General features: G+C 58.5%; 2 protein-coding genes across 2 annotated transcripts; one reads left to right on the top strand and one right to left on the bottom strand.

The window, feature by feature from the left end:
* The first annotated feature begins 512 nt into the window (after nt 1-512).
* Nucleotides 513-5,901, top strand: ADGRG3 (adhesion G protein-coupled receptor G3). Its single transcript, XM_019474978.1, has 14 exons — nt 513-604; nt 645-691; nt 1,164-1,193; nt 1,282-1,438; nt 1,521-1,638; nt 2,199-2,339; nt 2,425-2,547; nt 2,631-2,670; nt 2,801-2,901; nt 3,417-3,529; nt 3,681-3,964; nt 4,515-4,608; nt 5,066-5,352; nt 5,786-5,901. The coding sequence occupies exons 1-14, from the start codon at nt 513-515 to the stop codon at nt 5,899-5,901; spliced, it is 1,743 nt and encodes a 580-aa protein (XP_019330523.1).
* A 1,381-nt stretch (nt 5,902-7,282) lies between these two features.
* On the bottom strand, nt 7,283-13,876 carry LOC103908424 (pancreatic secretory granule membrane major glycoprotein GP2). The gene is made up of 9 exons (XM_009290806.1): nt 13,859-13,876; nt 13,049-13,115; nt 12,346-12,513; nt 11,359-11,564; nt 10,618-10,778; nt 9,488-9,733; nt 8,669-8,828; nt 8,098-8,242; nt 7,283-7,420 (listed from the first exon to the last, which is right to left on the bottom strand). The coding sequence occupies exons 1-9, from the start codon at nt 13,874-13,876 to the stop codon at nt 7,320-7,322; spliced, it is 1,272 nt and encodes a 423-aa protein (XP_009289081.1). The 3' UTR covers nt 7,283-7,319.
* Between the last annotated feature and the right edge of the window lie 1,333 nt (nt 13,877-15,209).

Below are 15,209 nucleotides of genomic sequence, written 5' to 3'. Positions count from 1 at the left end.
ATCACTACCCAGTGGAGAGGGAGGCCAGGGGAGGCCAGGAATCCGAAGAGGGAGGTTTCGCAGGGTGGGAATCGCCTCCCTCGGTGGCTGCGGGGCCACGCAGAGCACCGCTTTCCTGGCTGTGCCGCTTGTAAGCGCAGCACCACGTCTCCCAACCCACCAGTTCCCCTTCCGGACGATGCTCCGCTTGCAGCTCATCCCCTTCCACCCAGCTCCAGCTCCCGTCTGGGACAGGGGGACCTTCCCGGGAAGGGGATGTTTCATCCCTGGCAGCTCGCGTCGATGCCTGGCGGCGTACCCAGTTTGGGAGAGGGATGCCCTGACACATCGCTGGGCTGGTGGGGATCATCGGCCAAGGACTTGGCAGGACGCGAGGGAGAAGGGGAAGGAAAAAAAGCACCGAGTCAGTTGGGGGAAGCGGCCAAGGGGGAAACAACACGGCTCTGACGGTTATTGCTGTTGCTGTGAGCTGGGGCAGGTCACTTGCCAACCGAGGGGTTCGCAGAAGGGAAATGAGGACACAGCCGTTGCCTGAGGAGCAGCCACAAGCCCCGGGGGAGCCCGGGGAGGAGCAGAGCTGCTGGGACAAGGGGAGCAGAGCATCGTGGGATAGCCGGGGGCAGCCAGGAGACCCCACAAAGCAGCATGAACCTGCTCCTGGGCATTGTCCTGCTGCTCCTGGTGCTGCCCGGTGAGTGGCGGGTGAGCGGGACGTGGGCACCCCTGGCTCAGGGTATACGTGGACTTGGGGGTACATTTTCCCATGGGAAAGTGTTGACCCAAAGACTGTGGCAGGGTTTCACCCCAAAATGTGGCCGGGCCAGAAGGGAGTGTCCCCCCTGGGCTGTGCAGAGAGCTGGCAGAGGCGAGTGGAGCGGGGGGGGGGTTTGCTGCTGGGGGCTGTTTTAAAACCTGGGACCAGCGGCCCAGGGTCTCTTCTGCGAGCCACCCTGGGTGGTGTCAACGCAGGCATGGTGGCTTTGCCTTCACCAGCCCTGACAGCTGTCCAGCTGCTTTTTGAAGCCCATGTAATTGTAGGGCTGCTCCTTTTGAACCTGGCAGCTGCCACGTTCTCCTGCCTCCCCCTTCCCCTGTGGGTGGGGGGAGGACTGACCCTAGATTTTGGGGTTTTTCCCCCATTTCCCTATGCGCTCTTCTTCCAGACGCTGCTGGGGGACAGGAGAGCTGTGCCAGTGAGTGGTTCCCCCCAACCCTGCCCTCGCCCCGGTGCCTGCCTGGTGCCACGGTGCCCAGCGGTCACCCCGCTCCCCTCCTCCCCAGCCCTGAGGAGGGGTGACAGGCACCACCACTGCTGTGACACGGTGGAGTCAGAGGAGCAAGGCGACGGGACCCCCAGCCCTGACTTGCCCCGGCGCTGCCCAGAGCTGGGGCGCTCCAGCAGCCCTGCTTGTGCCTGCCTGCGGGAGCGCTGGCTCAGGTAGCGGGCAGGTGTGGTCATGGCGGGGTTGGGGGACTCAGCCCCCCACATCCACCGGTCCCACAGCCCTCCTGCCCTGCAGGCTGCTGCAGTCGGCGGGGCCGGCGCTGCGCAGCAGGCTGGCTGGGCTGAAGGTGCTGCTCCTGAACGTCAGCAGGGCTGTCACCCGCGATGTCCTCATCACCTTTTCCCCCACGGAGGTGAGATGCACCCCTCTCCCTCACTCAGAAGGTCCCATGCCTTCCAAGCATCCCTCCGCCCCTGCCCCGGGGCTTGGCATGCCATGGCGTGCTCTTCCTCCGCCCTGCTCCATGGCTGCATCGTGGACCCACGTCAGCTTTAGCATCCCTTGGCAAGGAGTCATGTGAAATGGTGCTTGGGAGGGAAGAGCCCTTCCTAAGGAGCCGTCCCAGCAGCAGGAGGGTAGTCAGGTGGAGGGGGAGGAAGAGGAGGAATGTGTGGGATCTTGCGTCTCCTGCTCACCCGCAGGTTCTCCCACTCTCTGGATGTCCCAGGGGACCATGTCCCATGGGGTGATGGTGGCTTGGGGCTCTCCTGGGAGCTGCTCCCAGCTCTGCTCCTTTGCTGCTGGGTGCTGGGGATAAGGTTCTCCCGTTCTGCCCTTGGGGCTCCTGCTGATGTTGCTGAGCAAAACCCATCCAGGCAGGGCTGAATTTGTGCCTGGAGCAAGGTTGGTGGGTCCCAAGCAGAGACGTGACGCTGCCAGCAAGCAGCCCCCCACCACTGTTCGCTGCCGCAGGGCCCTAGGATGCTGAACATAACGGAGAAGGGGAAGGCAGGCAAAATCCAGCTCCCCAGGGAGATATTCCGGTCCCTGAGCAGCCAGACAGTGCGTGTGGTGGTGACGGTCCTCAACATCCAGCGGCTTGGCATGTTCGAGGTACGAGCTGGCATTGCTGGCATCCCTCTGGCTGCTGGCACTCGCTACCTGCCGGCTCGGCTCAGGCAGCGTTGACCCCACGCAGGAGGTCAACCAGACAGGGCAGGTCCTGGACGACACCGTGGTGGGCATCATGGTGGGAGAGACGAGCATCTCTGGGCTGCAGGACCCCATGCAGCTCACCTTCGCCCACGGGCAGCTGCCCCATGTAAGTCAGCTGTGCCCTGCCTTCACCTCTCCTCTGGTGTCCCTCACTGTGGCGTCGGCTGACGCTGCTCTCCCCCCTTGCAGGGCATCACCCCGCAATGCGTCTTCTGGGATCCCAGCAAAGGTATGGTCCTTGGCAGGGCCAGGCGCGGGGCCAGGCGCGGGTGCTGCGCCCGGCGCTCACGGCCGGTGCCCCGTGGCTTTTGGCCTGGCGGCAGGAGTGCCCAACGGCCGTTGCCCTGTGCCTGTTGCAGGGCAGGCAGGAGGCTGGAACAGCAGTGGATGTGTCATGCAGCTCGGGGACAAGGGGACAATCTGCTCCTGTGACCATCTCACCTTCTTCACTCTCCTCCTGGTGACAATCTCACTCCCTGCAGCTCCTGCTCATACCCCAGCTGCGCTGCCTGCCCTGCCTCAGTGGCCCCTCGGGTGGCACGAGTAGCTGCCCAGGGACAGTTATAGCTGCTCCCAGGCAAGCCCAGGTCCCAAAATCAAGCCCAGCCCTAGCTCAGGAGGGCAGCAGTAGCTCAGCAGAGTGGGTGCAGGGTGGAAATGGCCTCCAGCCTAGTGCAGGCTCTGGAGCAGCGAGGCTTGGGGTCTTGTCTCCTGGTGGAGGCTCCCAGGAGGGTGCTCATGGTGGTCCATCATAGCCTTCACTCATCCCTCACCCCACCCCAGGGAGCATCTCCTCTGAGACACCACTGCCCTGCTCCTCCTGAAGACCTTCTGGGGGAACAGACCAGGGGCTTGCGTGGGGTCCCTGCAGCAGCCCACTGGGGTTATCATCAGCGCTGTGGCTCTGGTAGCTGCAGTTGGGTTTTTCTAGGTTGGTCCAGGGCCTGTCTAACCCAACATGCGCATGTTTGGCAGAACCCAGCTCTGGACAGGTCCACGGCACAAGCCTTGATGACTGTTGCCACCGCTGGCTGTGGGGTAGCCATGGCTTTCTCCATCTTCACCATCGCCTTCTGCATCTTCTTAAGGTAGGATGTGCCAGCAGCTCCCTGGGGACTCGTCAGGCTGGGAGAGATGTGGGGCAATTCCCGTGTCTCTGCATGAACCTGCTGCAATATGGCATGGGGCCTCACTCAGCTGTGACCCCCCGCCTTTTCTGCTCCCTCTGGGGATGCTCAGGTGCAGGTTCAGGTCCGAGGAGACCCTCTGCATCAACCTGGGGCTGCACGTGAACCTCATGGGCAGCCTGCTCCTCCTCAACCTGGCCTTCCTGCTCAACAGCGGGCTCTCCAGTGGGACCCAGCCAGGGACTTGCAAGGTCCTGGCGGGGCTCACCCACTACTGCCTGCTCTGCTGCTTCACCTGGATGGCATTGGAGGGCTGTCACCTCTACCGCCTCTTCGTCAAGGTCCTCGGCACCTACATCCACCACTATCTGCTGAAGCTGTGCCTGGTCGGCTGGGGTGAGCACCACCAGCCTGGGTGAGAGCTGGGGGGAGAGGGGGGCAGTGGAACAGTTACAACCAGGGGTGATGCAGTGGTGGGCAGAGAGCGAGCAAGCCCCCGTCCTGCCCGCAGCTCTTCCAAATGCCATGGTCAGGGCCGGGAAGTGTCTTATATGGGCTCAGGGCACCAAATTCAGGGCAGCACCCACAGGCACCCTCCATCCTGCTGGGGACCAGCCTCCTGCTCATCAAGCGGGTGGTGTCCTTGGGGGTCTTTGTTCCCCCGTTGCCAGCCCTCCATGGCACCTTGGAGGGCACCAGAGCAGATGATCCCGCAGAGAGGCTGGGGGACACCTTGAGCCCCGCCGCCCAGCTCTGTCCTTCCCTCTCCACATCATGTCCCAGCAGCAACCGTTGTGCCCCCGGCACTTGTGCAACCTCAGTGGGTTCCTAAGCCCCATCTTCCCTGAGGTCAGCACATCCAGGGAATGCAGAGACCCCAAGCTGACCACCTCGCCCGCCGCTTTGCCTTTCTGGCCTCCTCCACATGTCTCCCTTGTTCTTCCAGGCTTCCCTACTCTTGTGGTGGGGGTGGCAGGAGTCATCGGCAGTTACGGAGAATACAGCATCCAGACCGTGGACCACCAGGTCATAGCCCACCTGTGCGTGTGCCATCGCCCACAGGGCTTAGGTGGCCCTTTGGCACGGAGAGCGGTAACCCGGCCCTGCCGGGAGCGCAGCGGTCGGGGGTTGCGCCCATCCTGCTCGGCTTTACGCCATGCTTCCGCTTCCTTAATTGTGATTACAACACGGCAGCTACAGCCATGGTCACCACCACCACCATCTCTTGTGCCGAGCCTCCTCAGTCATGCCTGCAGGCCACCAGGTCATGGAGGGACATCCAAGGTCCACCTGGACCTTCTCCAGGCTCCCTTCCAGCTGAGCAACACGAGGGCAGCGGATCTGCACCACTGTCCCCCCTGCTTCACCCTGGCCTTGGAAAACCCCACCAGCACAAGGGTGTCCCTGCATCCCCAAACATGTCCCCCTGGGGAGGCTCCCATGGGTGCTGCCGGGGCTAGCAGAGCCACTGGAGGCACTGTGGTTGTCTCTTTTCAGGTGCTGGATCACTTCCAAATATCTCCTGGTCCACTACATCACCAACTGTGGTTACTTCGGCCTCATCATCCTCTTCAACATGGCTGTCTTTGGGGTGGTGACCCAGAAGAGCTGCTGCCTGCAGGGCACGGGGGCAGTGCAGGGAGACCGCAAGGCTTGGAAGGTGGCCCTGGTGGTAGTGGGGCTCTTCTGCCTGCTGGGAGCCACCTGGGTCCTGGCGTTCCTCACCCATGACACCTCCTCTGTGCCCATGCTCTACCTCTTCACCATCCTCAACTCTCTCCAAGGTCAGGGCCGGCTCCAAGCTGGGCTCCCTGGGCTCGGGTGGGGAAGATGGAGGAGGCAGGAGCCAGCCTGGCAGTGGGTTGACCAGGGGTCCCAAGGCACCAGCATCTTCCCAGCACTGTCATGCCCTTCCCTTTGGCAGCAGGTCCCAGCCACCGGCGTGGAGCTGGTCATGGCTCTCAACCATGTCCACTCCAGCGGGGGTGGTTTTCCTCCAAGGAAGCCATTCCTTAGCAGAGGAACAGGGACATTATCCACCAGGGCATGTCCCAGCCAAATAGCTCACCTGAAGCATGGGGAGACCCTCCTGCAGGAGCAGGGGCGAGCTGGGGGAATGCCCTGGAAGCAGCAGGGAAGTGCCGGCAGCATCCTGGCAGGATGTTTCCCACCATCTCCTGCTGCTGCTGCTGAGTGTCTGCCTTCCTTTCCCTGCAGGAATCTTCATATTCATCTGGCTGGTCATCCTCTACTACCCGAAGACGAGGGAGACTGCTGGCTCCCTCTCCCACATCATCAGACACGACAAAACCGTCACGGTTTCCCAGGACTAGCTGCTGGCTAGACCTCCCTCCCTGCCTGTGCGTGCACCCGCTGAGAGCAAGCTTCGATCCTGACGGATGCAGCTTCCCCACGGACGATGAGGGCTCAGTTTACCATGCCTCAGTTTACCCTTCAGTGGGCATGATCCACCTTAGCAGGGCTCTTTGCTTCGGCCCTTTCATTCCTAGTGGCCTGCCTTGGGCAAGGAGCTCCGGAGAGGTCCCGTCTGCCAAAGTCCCTCCAGGCTGCAGCTCCCCCACGGTCTTGAAGTGCCCCGTTCTCATTCCCCAGGGGCTCTTGCGGGGGCGAGGAGGGAGCCCACAAACCAGCCAGGATGGAGCCATCCCCCTCTTCACTAGAGATGGCCTTTGGTGCTGGACCAGCCTGACGGTGGGTTTTCCTGCTGTTGGAGGTGGGAGGACTGACTTGCTCCAGCCCAGACTCAGGAGGTTAAGGTCTGGAAATTAGCAAAAAAAGAGAAATCCCACAAGCTTCTTTGCAATATGTCCTCTCCAAACGGACCGGGGCCGAGCTCTTCGGGCAGGGATCTGCTGTATGTCTCTCCTGCAAAACACCCTCTGGGGCCAGCAATGATTTCCACGAGGACATCGTGCTTCAGCCGAATCTACGCATACAGCCCCCTCGCAGGGAAAACACACCTCTCCTTATCTGTGTTTTAGCATTAGCTCCCTGCTGGCTGTCTGAGCACTATGGATTTAGTCTTTGATGCTTACAATATTGTTTGTTATTTGCTTTATATCAAGAATGTATTGATGGGCAAAAATCTTGCTGGCAATTTGTCATCGCTCAGAAGGAAGAAATCTGTACGAATAGGTGTATATACACACGCATGCGCTTGCGTGCACAGAGCGGCCCTTTCTCTGCTACTGCTGCATCTGCGTCACACAGAACCACGCCAAGTCCAGCTTCGGTGGGCAAGTATCTAGTGCGGGTACCTCCTTCTCCCCACGCGCCTGGGTGACTCTTTGCTGGCAATTTGTCATCGCTCAGAAGGAAGAAATCTGTACGAATAGGTGTATATACACACGCATGCGCTTGCGTGCACAGAGCGGCCCTTTCTCTGCTACTGCTGCATCTGCGTCACACAGAACCACGCCAAGTCCAGCTTCGGTGGGCAAGTATCTAGTGCGGGTACCTCCTTCTCCCCACGCGCCTGCGTGACTGGGGAGGAGGGAAGCAGGAGGAAGGAACCTCCCATCCCTGGGTACATGTTTCGAGTCTAGAGAGCGTGGGCCAGGGGGGGATGAGAAGGTCCTAGGGATGCTACAGGGAACAGAAACACTCTGATCTGACTCATCTTTCAAGCACCGTTTGCATCCAACCATCGCCTCCTTCCCAAAAAAACCCTGTAAAGACACAGGCAAGAGCCTCTCTGCTACTGTCACATTTATTTGGAAACAGCCGTTTTCTACACCATTCGCCGCCTCGCGCTGACGGCTGCAGCAGCCACAGTGAGCACACCAAGCGCACACAGCAGGATGAGGGCCCTGGGGAGCCACGGGTTGGGTCCTGCCGAAGAGGAGAAAGGTTGGTTACACATCTGGGTCTCCCGAGTCTGCACTGAGCCCTGGCACGGCATCTCCTGGCTGGGGGCAGATTTGGGGGAGGTCACCTCCTGTGAAGGGTAAGAGCCGCCGGAGCTGGGGGTACGTCAGGGCCCTGAGGGCATTAACAGGACTCGGTCACCCCAACAGGCCTCACCCGGGGCCTCCACCTACACCCGCTGCCCGGGGGCTCCATTTAGCTCGGCATTCATGCCCGGCCTGAGCTATGCTGTAGGCGGGCTTGCCCCCAGCTCTGGTCCTGGTCTGCCACTTGGATCTCCTGGATTGACCTCGGTGCTCGGAAGGAGCCTGCCTTGCTCGGTTGATGTGGGGGTCCAGCGTGAAAACCCAGCCTTCCTCGCCTGGGGTGCTGCACCGACAGCCTTCTGGCTCCTGGTCCCTTCCCGCCCAGCTCCCCTGCTCAGCCCGACCTGTGCCTGCTACGGAGCCGCTCACGCAGAGCTAACCTCTCTGTGCTGGTTTGTCTTCTGGAGCACGCCGTGCGTGGCCATGACACCTGAAAGACTCCACGCTTCTGCGCAGGGCAGTGATTTTAGCAGCCCTTTTTAATAACCTGGCATTGCCTAGACAGTTGCAAGTGTCTGTGAGCTGCTCCTGCCCTCCCCAGAGGGACATACGTACCCCCCAGGTCCTGTTGGTCAATCCTGGAATTGTGGGTCTCTGCTCCCAAGGAAGGAGCAGCCAGTAGGTGGATGGGCCCATAGGAGACAATCTTATTGTAGTCATCCACCGGCGCCCGCTTGCTCCTCCATTGCCTGGGGCATTGCTGTCAACAAAGCCAAGGGAAGGGTGATGGGACCAGAGGGCAGGGGAGAAGCCTGCTCCAGGGGGCAAGAGCTGTCCTGGTGGTCTCCCCCTGGCAGAGGCACAGTTGGGGCTGCAGCCTGGGAGCAGTCAAGACACCAGAGCATGAGAGGAGCTGGTTCCTGAAGGACCTTAGCCTGCTCCTCCCCAAGTCCTAGCATAACCTCTCCTCCTGCAAATACCCAACAGACAGAGGGAAGAGGGAAAGGAGCTCTCTGGTGGGTTCAAGCCCTCGTACCTCTAGTTCAGGGTGCTGGGGTGAGCTCCTGCTGCTGGGAGGTGTTTATTGTGCTGAGGCACCCGAAACCAGAGCAGAGCCCCTTCTCCGAACTGCAGGCCAAGGGAAGGGAGGTCCCCCTGCCCGGCACACACCACCGGGAGAGCTCACCTTGGCACAGGGGTCTGGGCTGTCGGGGAGACAGAGCCGGACACGGCAGTGCAGAAACACCTCGGGGTAACCAACAAACTGAAACATCTGGAAGCTGAACTTGGCAGTAGTGCTCTCTCCAATGGCATTCAGGTATGTCACTGTCTCATCGTGGGGACACCTGGGACACGATGGCTCAGTCAGCAGGTAGCAAACGAGGGGGAGCATCCCAGCCTGGGACACCAGAGCACACAGGGACCGGGTGCAGCCCCCAAGCTTTGCTGAACAGGACTATTTCTGTCTCGGTGCCGGTGGGGATGCCTTTCCTTGGCACCCTGCGTTGTGCCCAGCTCAGGGAGGAGCTGCCACCAGCACAGGAGCTGGCTCGTGTCTTGCTCTGTGGGGCCACAGCTGCTCTGCAGGGGTGGAGTGAGCCTGGCTGTAGCTCCCACTTCCCAGATATCCACGTTACTGGCTTTAGCTTGGCTGCAGCCACCTCTAATGCAAGCTCTTCAGCAGATACCTCTATGCACATCCCAGCAAGGTCTCCCCTCTCCCCTCCTTGCCCTTTGCCTCCCCAGCTGGCCAGGAGTGATGCTAGAGGGAAGGCAGCACTGTTGGCAGCAGAGCAGGGTCTCAGTTCAGAGCAGGTAGGGAGCTCATCTGTGGGGCTGTTCCACCTATTCAATGATGGTGTCCAACCATAGGTTCCACCTATGAGCAGTGATGGTGTCATTGCTCATTGCTCCCTCACAGCAACCTGTCCTTAGCACCCAGCAAAGAGACGCGACTGTGCTCATGATGCAAGGAGGCCAGATGCGCTAGGGGCACTCCACTCACCCCTTCTCAATGAGCTCGTGCCGCACGTCCTGGTAGGGATCCGCGCTTGGCGTGGCCCAGCAGTCCTCAACGCTCAGCCGAAAGTATTTGAGCTGGTGCTGTCCTTCTATCTTCAGCAGGACATAGAGCGTGTCCGTGATGGGGATGGCCGTGGTCGGCAGGTGATAGGGTTGGAGGTAGGAGGGAGTCTTATACAGTCTCATGCTGACGTTGAAGTGTCCTTCTCTGACCACGAACTGCACCAGCCTGCACCAGCCTGAGAGGAGAGGAGAGGAGAGGAGAGGAGAGGAGAGGAGAGGAGAGGAGAGGAGAGGAGAGGAGAGGAGAGGAGAGGAGAGGAGAGGAGAGGAGAGGAGAGGAGAGGAGAGGAGAGGAGAGGAGAGGAGAGGAGAGGAGAGGAGAGGAGAGGAGAGGAGAGGAGAGGAGAGGAGAGGAGAGGAGAGGAGAGGAGAGGAGAGGAGAGGAGAGGAGAGGAGAGGAGAGGAGAGGAGAGGAGAGGAGAGGAGAGGAGAGGAGAGGAGAGGAGAGGAGAGGAGAGGAGAGGAGAGGAGAGGAGAGGAGAGGAGAGGAGAGGAGGAGAGCTCATGAGCAGAACGAGAAGGCAGGAAGGACGTAGCACAAGTCAGGCCACCGGTGCAGGTGCACTGACTCTGGACGTGCCTCTGCTCCCGGGTGAAGCCTCGTGAGAGCCAGGCCCCAAGCTGCCTCCTGGCTGGTATGTCCGCACCATGTGTGGACAGAGGCAAGGAGTTCCAGGGGCTCCCACTGACCTGCTGGACAGTGAGGGCTACGAGAAAGGCAACCCAGGGGGTCCTAACCTGCACCTCCACAGGGGCCTGGTGAGGCCTGTCTTCCAGTTCCCACCCTTTATTTTTTGGCTAGCTGGCTTCAAGCAGTGAGGATAGGAGAAAGGTAGATTGTGCGTGCCCCAATTTGGCTCTGTCCCAGGCCCAAACCTTGTGTTGAAAAAGTATGTAGGTAAGAGAAAGGGAGGCACCCTGATGTAGTATTGCTCTCAGAGCACTCTAGTGGTTCCGCATGGCCTTTGCAGATCACCTCATCGAAGGCATCTATTTTTCCGCAAGCTCACAGATACCACATCAGCAGCAAGGTGAAGAGGGACCACTCACTTGTCAACAGCAGTGAGAGCGAAGGGCAGTTTCACGACCCGCTCACAGGCGTAGACGCAGGAGAAATGCACCTCCAGCTGAAAACTCCGGGAGATCACGCCCCCGCGCGCTTCCCGCTCTGACTCAATGATGTTGAAGTACGACACATGGGAGCTGTTTTGCTGGAACGACACAGAAATCAAATCTCCAGACCATGTCTAAGTCCATACACAGAGCTCCAAACTCCAGTTCAGATGGTACAACTCAGCTATAGCTGCTCCAGGCCCCCTGGATATCTGCTGGGGTTTTTGCTCAAGCCCCGTGTCCAGGGACTGCTGGCAACCATCACTGGAGCAGGAGGAGTCAGCATACTGACCACAGGTGAGGGCCCTCCTGTGCAGTGCAGAGCTGGAGCACTGGTTCCTCTGCACCCTCCCTGACCCATGAATCAAGTGGCTATAGCCAGGGCTGCAGAGCTCAGAGGACGCTGCCAGAAAGCCGAGGGCTGTTATCAGCTAGTAAAGAGCACACTGAGACTTCCATGCTCTGCTGAATAAGACAAGATGTGCTGCCAGCAGGGGTTTGGTGGAGGCAGAAGAGCTTTCTGACAGCCCCCAGGGAAGCCTTCCAAGGGGAATGAGAACTTTACAGCACTTATATAAAAGGAAAAGCCTCTGGGGCCTCCCCATGCTGTCCCCACTCAGCATGTCTGCTCCTCTCATGGCTTCAGAGCTATGCAGAGAGGCTTTGCTGGATCCTCACCTGAATTATTGATCCACAGGCAGTGTGGTTTTCACCTGTGAGAGTGGCTGCAAAAAACAGCTCACCCTCTTCTTCCCTTTCTGAGACCTTGCATGCCTGGTTCTTCAAGTGGACAAGCTCCCGGGGGATTTTCAGGAGTTCAAACACCTCCTTCCTCACCATCATCTTCATGTGCTCTTCCTCGCAGGCCAACTTCAGTACCACATCTGGGGGAAAAAGCCATCTGCAATAGCAATAAGGAAGAGGCCTGAAGGAGCCCTAGGTGAGCTACAGGATGGCACAGTACCGCTGAGCTCAACAGACCCTCATCCCAGCCTTGTTGGAGGCTGCTGGTAGGGCTCTTCAGAGACACTGGGCAAAAGACAAACCTTTGGGAATGCGCAGAAGTTAATGTGGGTCTGTCATTTTCTACCGGTTGCCAAGACCTGCACAAGTCCATGGTTGCCACTACTCTGAACACACACAGTCCTTAAGCTCAAGACATCAAAGGCAGATGTTGTGGGTCTGGCCCACGAGGGCTGCCTACAGAATCACTGCAGCCTGCCAAGGGCACCAGACAGGAACAGCGATCCTCTCTTTCAGATGAACAAGACACAGTTTTTGGCCAGTGTCTGGAAGGAGTCTTCACTGCAGCTGTGCTGGAGTCCATGTGGTTGTGCCGAGACTGTGAGGCAGCTGTGCTCCACAGCACGCCCTGCTTCCCTGACACGGCTACACCATGGCACGGCTTCTTGACAGCCAAGGTTTCCTTCTTACAGGAATTAAGAATTTTGGGGAGGAAGGAAATGGCCTGTGACTGGGTCTTGTACCAATATGTAGTCAGGACATGGTGGTGGTGGTGGGGAATGCACCTGAATCAGGAGCTGGGATGTGCTCCTGGAGCCTGCAGTGGAGAGCAGTGGTAACACCAGTGCACCGTGCCCATCACCCTTCCCTTTGGTGCCTGTGGACAGACTGGGGAGGGCTCATCAACACCGCCAGCCCTACCTTGGCAGAACGACCCTGTGAAGCCTGGTTTGCAGCTGCAAACTGGTCTGTCCTCCATCACCTGGCAGTCACCCTGGTGCTGGCACGGGTTTGGCAGGCAGACGTCTGGGCTCCTCTTGAGACGGAGGGCAACCCCTCGCCTCAGGCCATGTGGGCTCACCAGCTCACCTGCAGCAAAGGAAAGGCGAGTAAGCTGAAAGGCAGCAAGAATATCTCCCCTACGAGAGACGTGAGAGCGAACTCGCCCCACGGCATGAAGCCCTGCACAGCTCGCAAGGGCTGAGATCCTCGCCTGGAGCCAGAGCAGGCACATCTGAGGAAAAACCTGCTGCCTCAGCTTGCCTGGATGAGGATGTGACTGAGAGCCTGGGAGACCTCCTCATCATGGCCGTAATCTGGATTAGAGCTATGGAGCCTGCCACCAGCTAGCAAGGAGAGTGATGGCACGTCACAGTACCTGTGCCCATCTCCACAGGTTATATACCATATGTGGCTGGGACGGAGAGCCTGAGGTTTCTGCCTATTTTGCCGGCTCTTGCACCCCAGTTCCTGCCCCCCTGAGCCCTGCTCTGTTGTCCCCCCTTAGCAGCCTTCAGCAGTGCCCTGAATGAGGACCCTGGACACGGATCAGGTGAGGGTTTGACCTCTCCTTTCCATACCACCTGTCTGTGACCCAGCAGGGACAGTGTACAGGGAGACTCACTCTTGTTGCCTTCGCAGCCAGCCAGGCAGAGGGCAGAGACCAGCAGCAAACATCTCACAGTCCTTTCCTGTAAAAACAAGCAGGCTCTGGGTAACTCGGGTTTTTAGCATGCTCGCTGGAGATGTCTGCAGTCATTCAGAACGAGCCAACCCTCAAGTATGGGTGCAATAATTTCTGTACTGTATTTCCTCCAAAAACGCTAGGTTCAATGGCACAAAGTCATTTCCTATCCCAAGGGGCAGAGCAGCAAAGCCTCCCCCCCTGGCCCAGCCAGGCTAACACAAGGGTCAAATACTGTCCTGAATTTAGGTAGCTATTCCAGAAAGAGGGGGTGGGAGAAACCAGACCTCGAACCTGCAGGGATGTGCTGGCAGTGATAAAGCCACATTTCGGTAAGAACAGGCACTTTGAGTAAAACCGCACAGCTGAGGCATCAGTCCAGGCTCCCCGCAGAGGAAAGGAGTTTCCCTCTTCCCACTACAGCTCTTGTGAAGAGTTAGGATTTGCGAAAGGATCCTTGCTTTTCCAGTAACCCATATCCATAACAAGGAGACAATGGGATAAAAACCCCCCAAAGCCTTGAACGCAACTAAAATTAATGCTACAAAGCCACAGATTAAGTCGATGTCCCCCATTGGTACAGATAATGGATTTCTGTAGGGAAATTAATGGCACGATGCTGGATGAGCCCTGGACACTGGAGTCTCCTTATCAGAGATGTGGATATGAGTCAGCCGGGGCCGGTGGCTGGAGTGATGCTCTGCCACCCCTCTGCCCTGCAGGTGCACTGAGAGTGGGGCAAAGCCTCACTCTGGTCTGGCAGCACATCGCTGCCCTACCCCTTCTGCTCGACCCCGAGCGGCTGTGACCGCCAGACCTCCAGGCGAGGAGGGTTTATTCCCCGCTCTGCTCCTTGCTCGCTGCAGCAGTCCTGGGAGGTCCCACCAGCGTCAAGGTCTCCCCTTGTTCTCATCACACTTACCATCGCCAGGCCACTCTATGCTCCTTCACCCACCGCTGCCCCGGGTCGCTCTCGTGCTCCCTGCCGCGTGCCTTATATTGCTTTCCAGCAGCTCATCCTTCTCCCCCACGCAAACATGCTGCCTCCGTGATTGCACAAGAGCCAGCTTGGCATCCTTTGGCGGCGGCTGGGGAGGAAAGGACTCTGCGAAAGTCCATCCTCCAGCACGGATGCCCCTTCCGATTAGCCGACGGCTCGCGCATGCTGACTCAATTCACGGCCCTGATGGGATCCCAAACAGGGGGAGTATCTGCAAAATCCCCGGGAATCTGGGGTTTTGTGCATCCAGCTGGTTTTGTGGTACCTGCCTTTGACACAGCAATAACAACAGATACCACAGCAGCACACGCGAAGGCCAGATAACTGTGTGTACTGAATACACACGGTTTCGCAACCACAACATACATTTGCTTCGGCTGGTTTTTTTAATGAGTTCTGACATCTAAGATCTGGTGAGAAGTAGCAGTGAGAGATGGAGGGATGAGGGCTTGGTCCTACCATGCTTTGTTTGGGAAACAGTAACCAGCTGCAAATAGCAGTCATCATTCAAAGTGATGCTTCTTGATATATATTGACTATGCTCTGTGCATCCTCAGAGCTTTAATTGCTACAGTCACCATAACATCATAGCAGCAAATGTGAACATCCATCCATCCAGTTTTTTTCCTAACCACAACGAAAACCAGGAAACAAAAGTGTTCAGCACCTGACCCTGCTCACAGCCTAATGAACTACCAATTAAAAAAAAAAAAAAAAAAGGCCTGCTGCCAGCTTTTGGGTGAGAATCTCTGCTTTCCATTATGTATTTTACAAAGCAATTAACCGGGAGAGAAGCTTGCACAGACTGGCTTAGAGATGCAAAGGCAGTGCAGCCCGCAGGCTTAGAAAGCAACAAAGGAAAAGGATGAGGAATGGGGGGGGCTTTTTTTTTTTTTAAAGAGGGTGAAACTCGTGAGCCTTGTGGTCTCTGAGAGGCTGGTGGCAAAGCTGTCCTGGTGGCCAGGGTTTGCCCGCTTTCCCCCTGTTTCGCCTAAAAATACTCTGGACAGAGGGGGCTGCCACCAGAAACGCGCCTTCTCCCCGGGCGGCACCGGGGCGGGTGTCGGGAGCCAAGGAGATGCTCAGGCCAGTGGCAGAGGA

This window comes from Aptenodytes forsteri, unplaced genomic scaffold, assembly GCF_000699145.1.
Source record: "Aptenodytes forsteri isolate BGI_AS27 unplaced genomic scaffold, ASM69914v1 Scaffold14, whole genome shotgun sequence".
Taxonomy (NCBI): domain Eukaryota; kingdom Metazoa; phylum Chordata; class Aves; order Sphenisciformes; family Spheniscidae; genus Aptenodytes; species Aptenodytes forsteri.
Note: the sequence above shows the minus strand (reverse complement) of the source record. Positions and strands in the feature narration are given on the sequence as shown.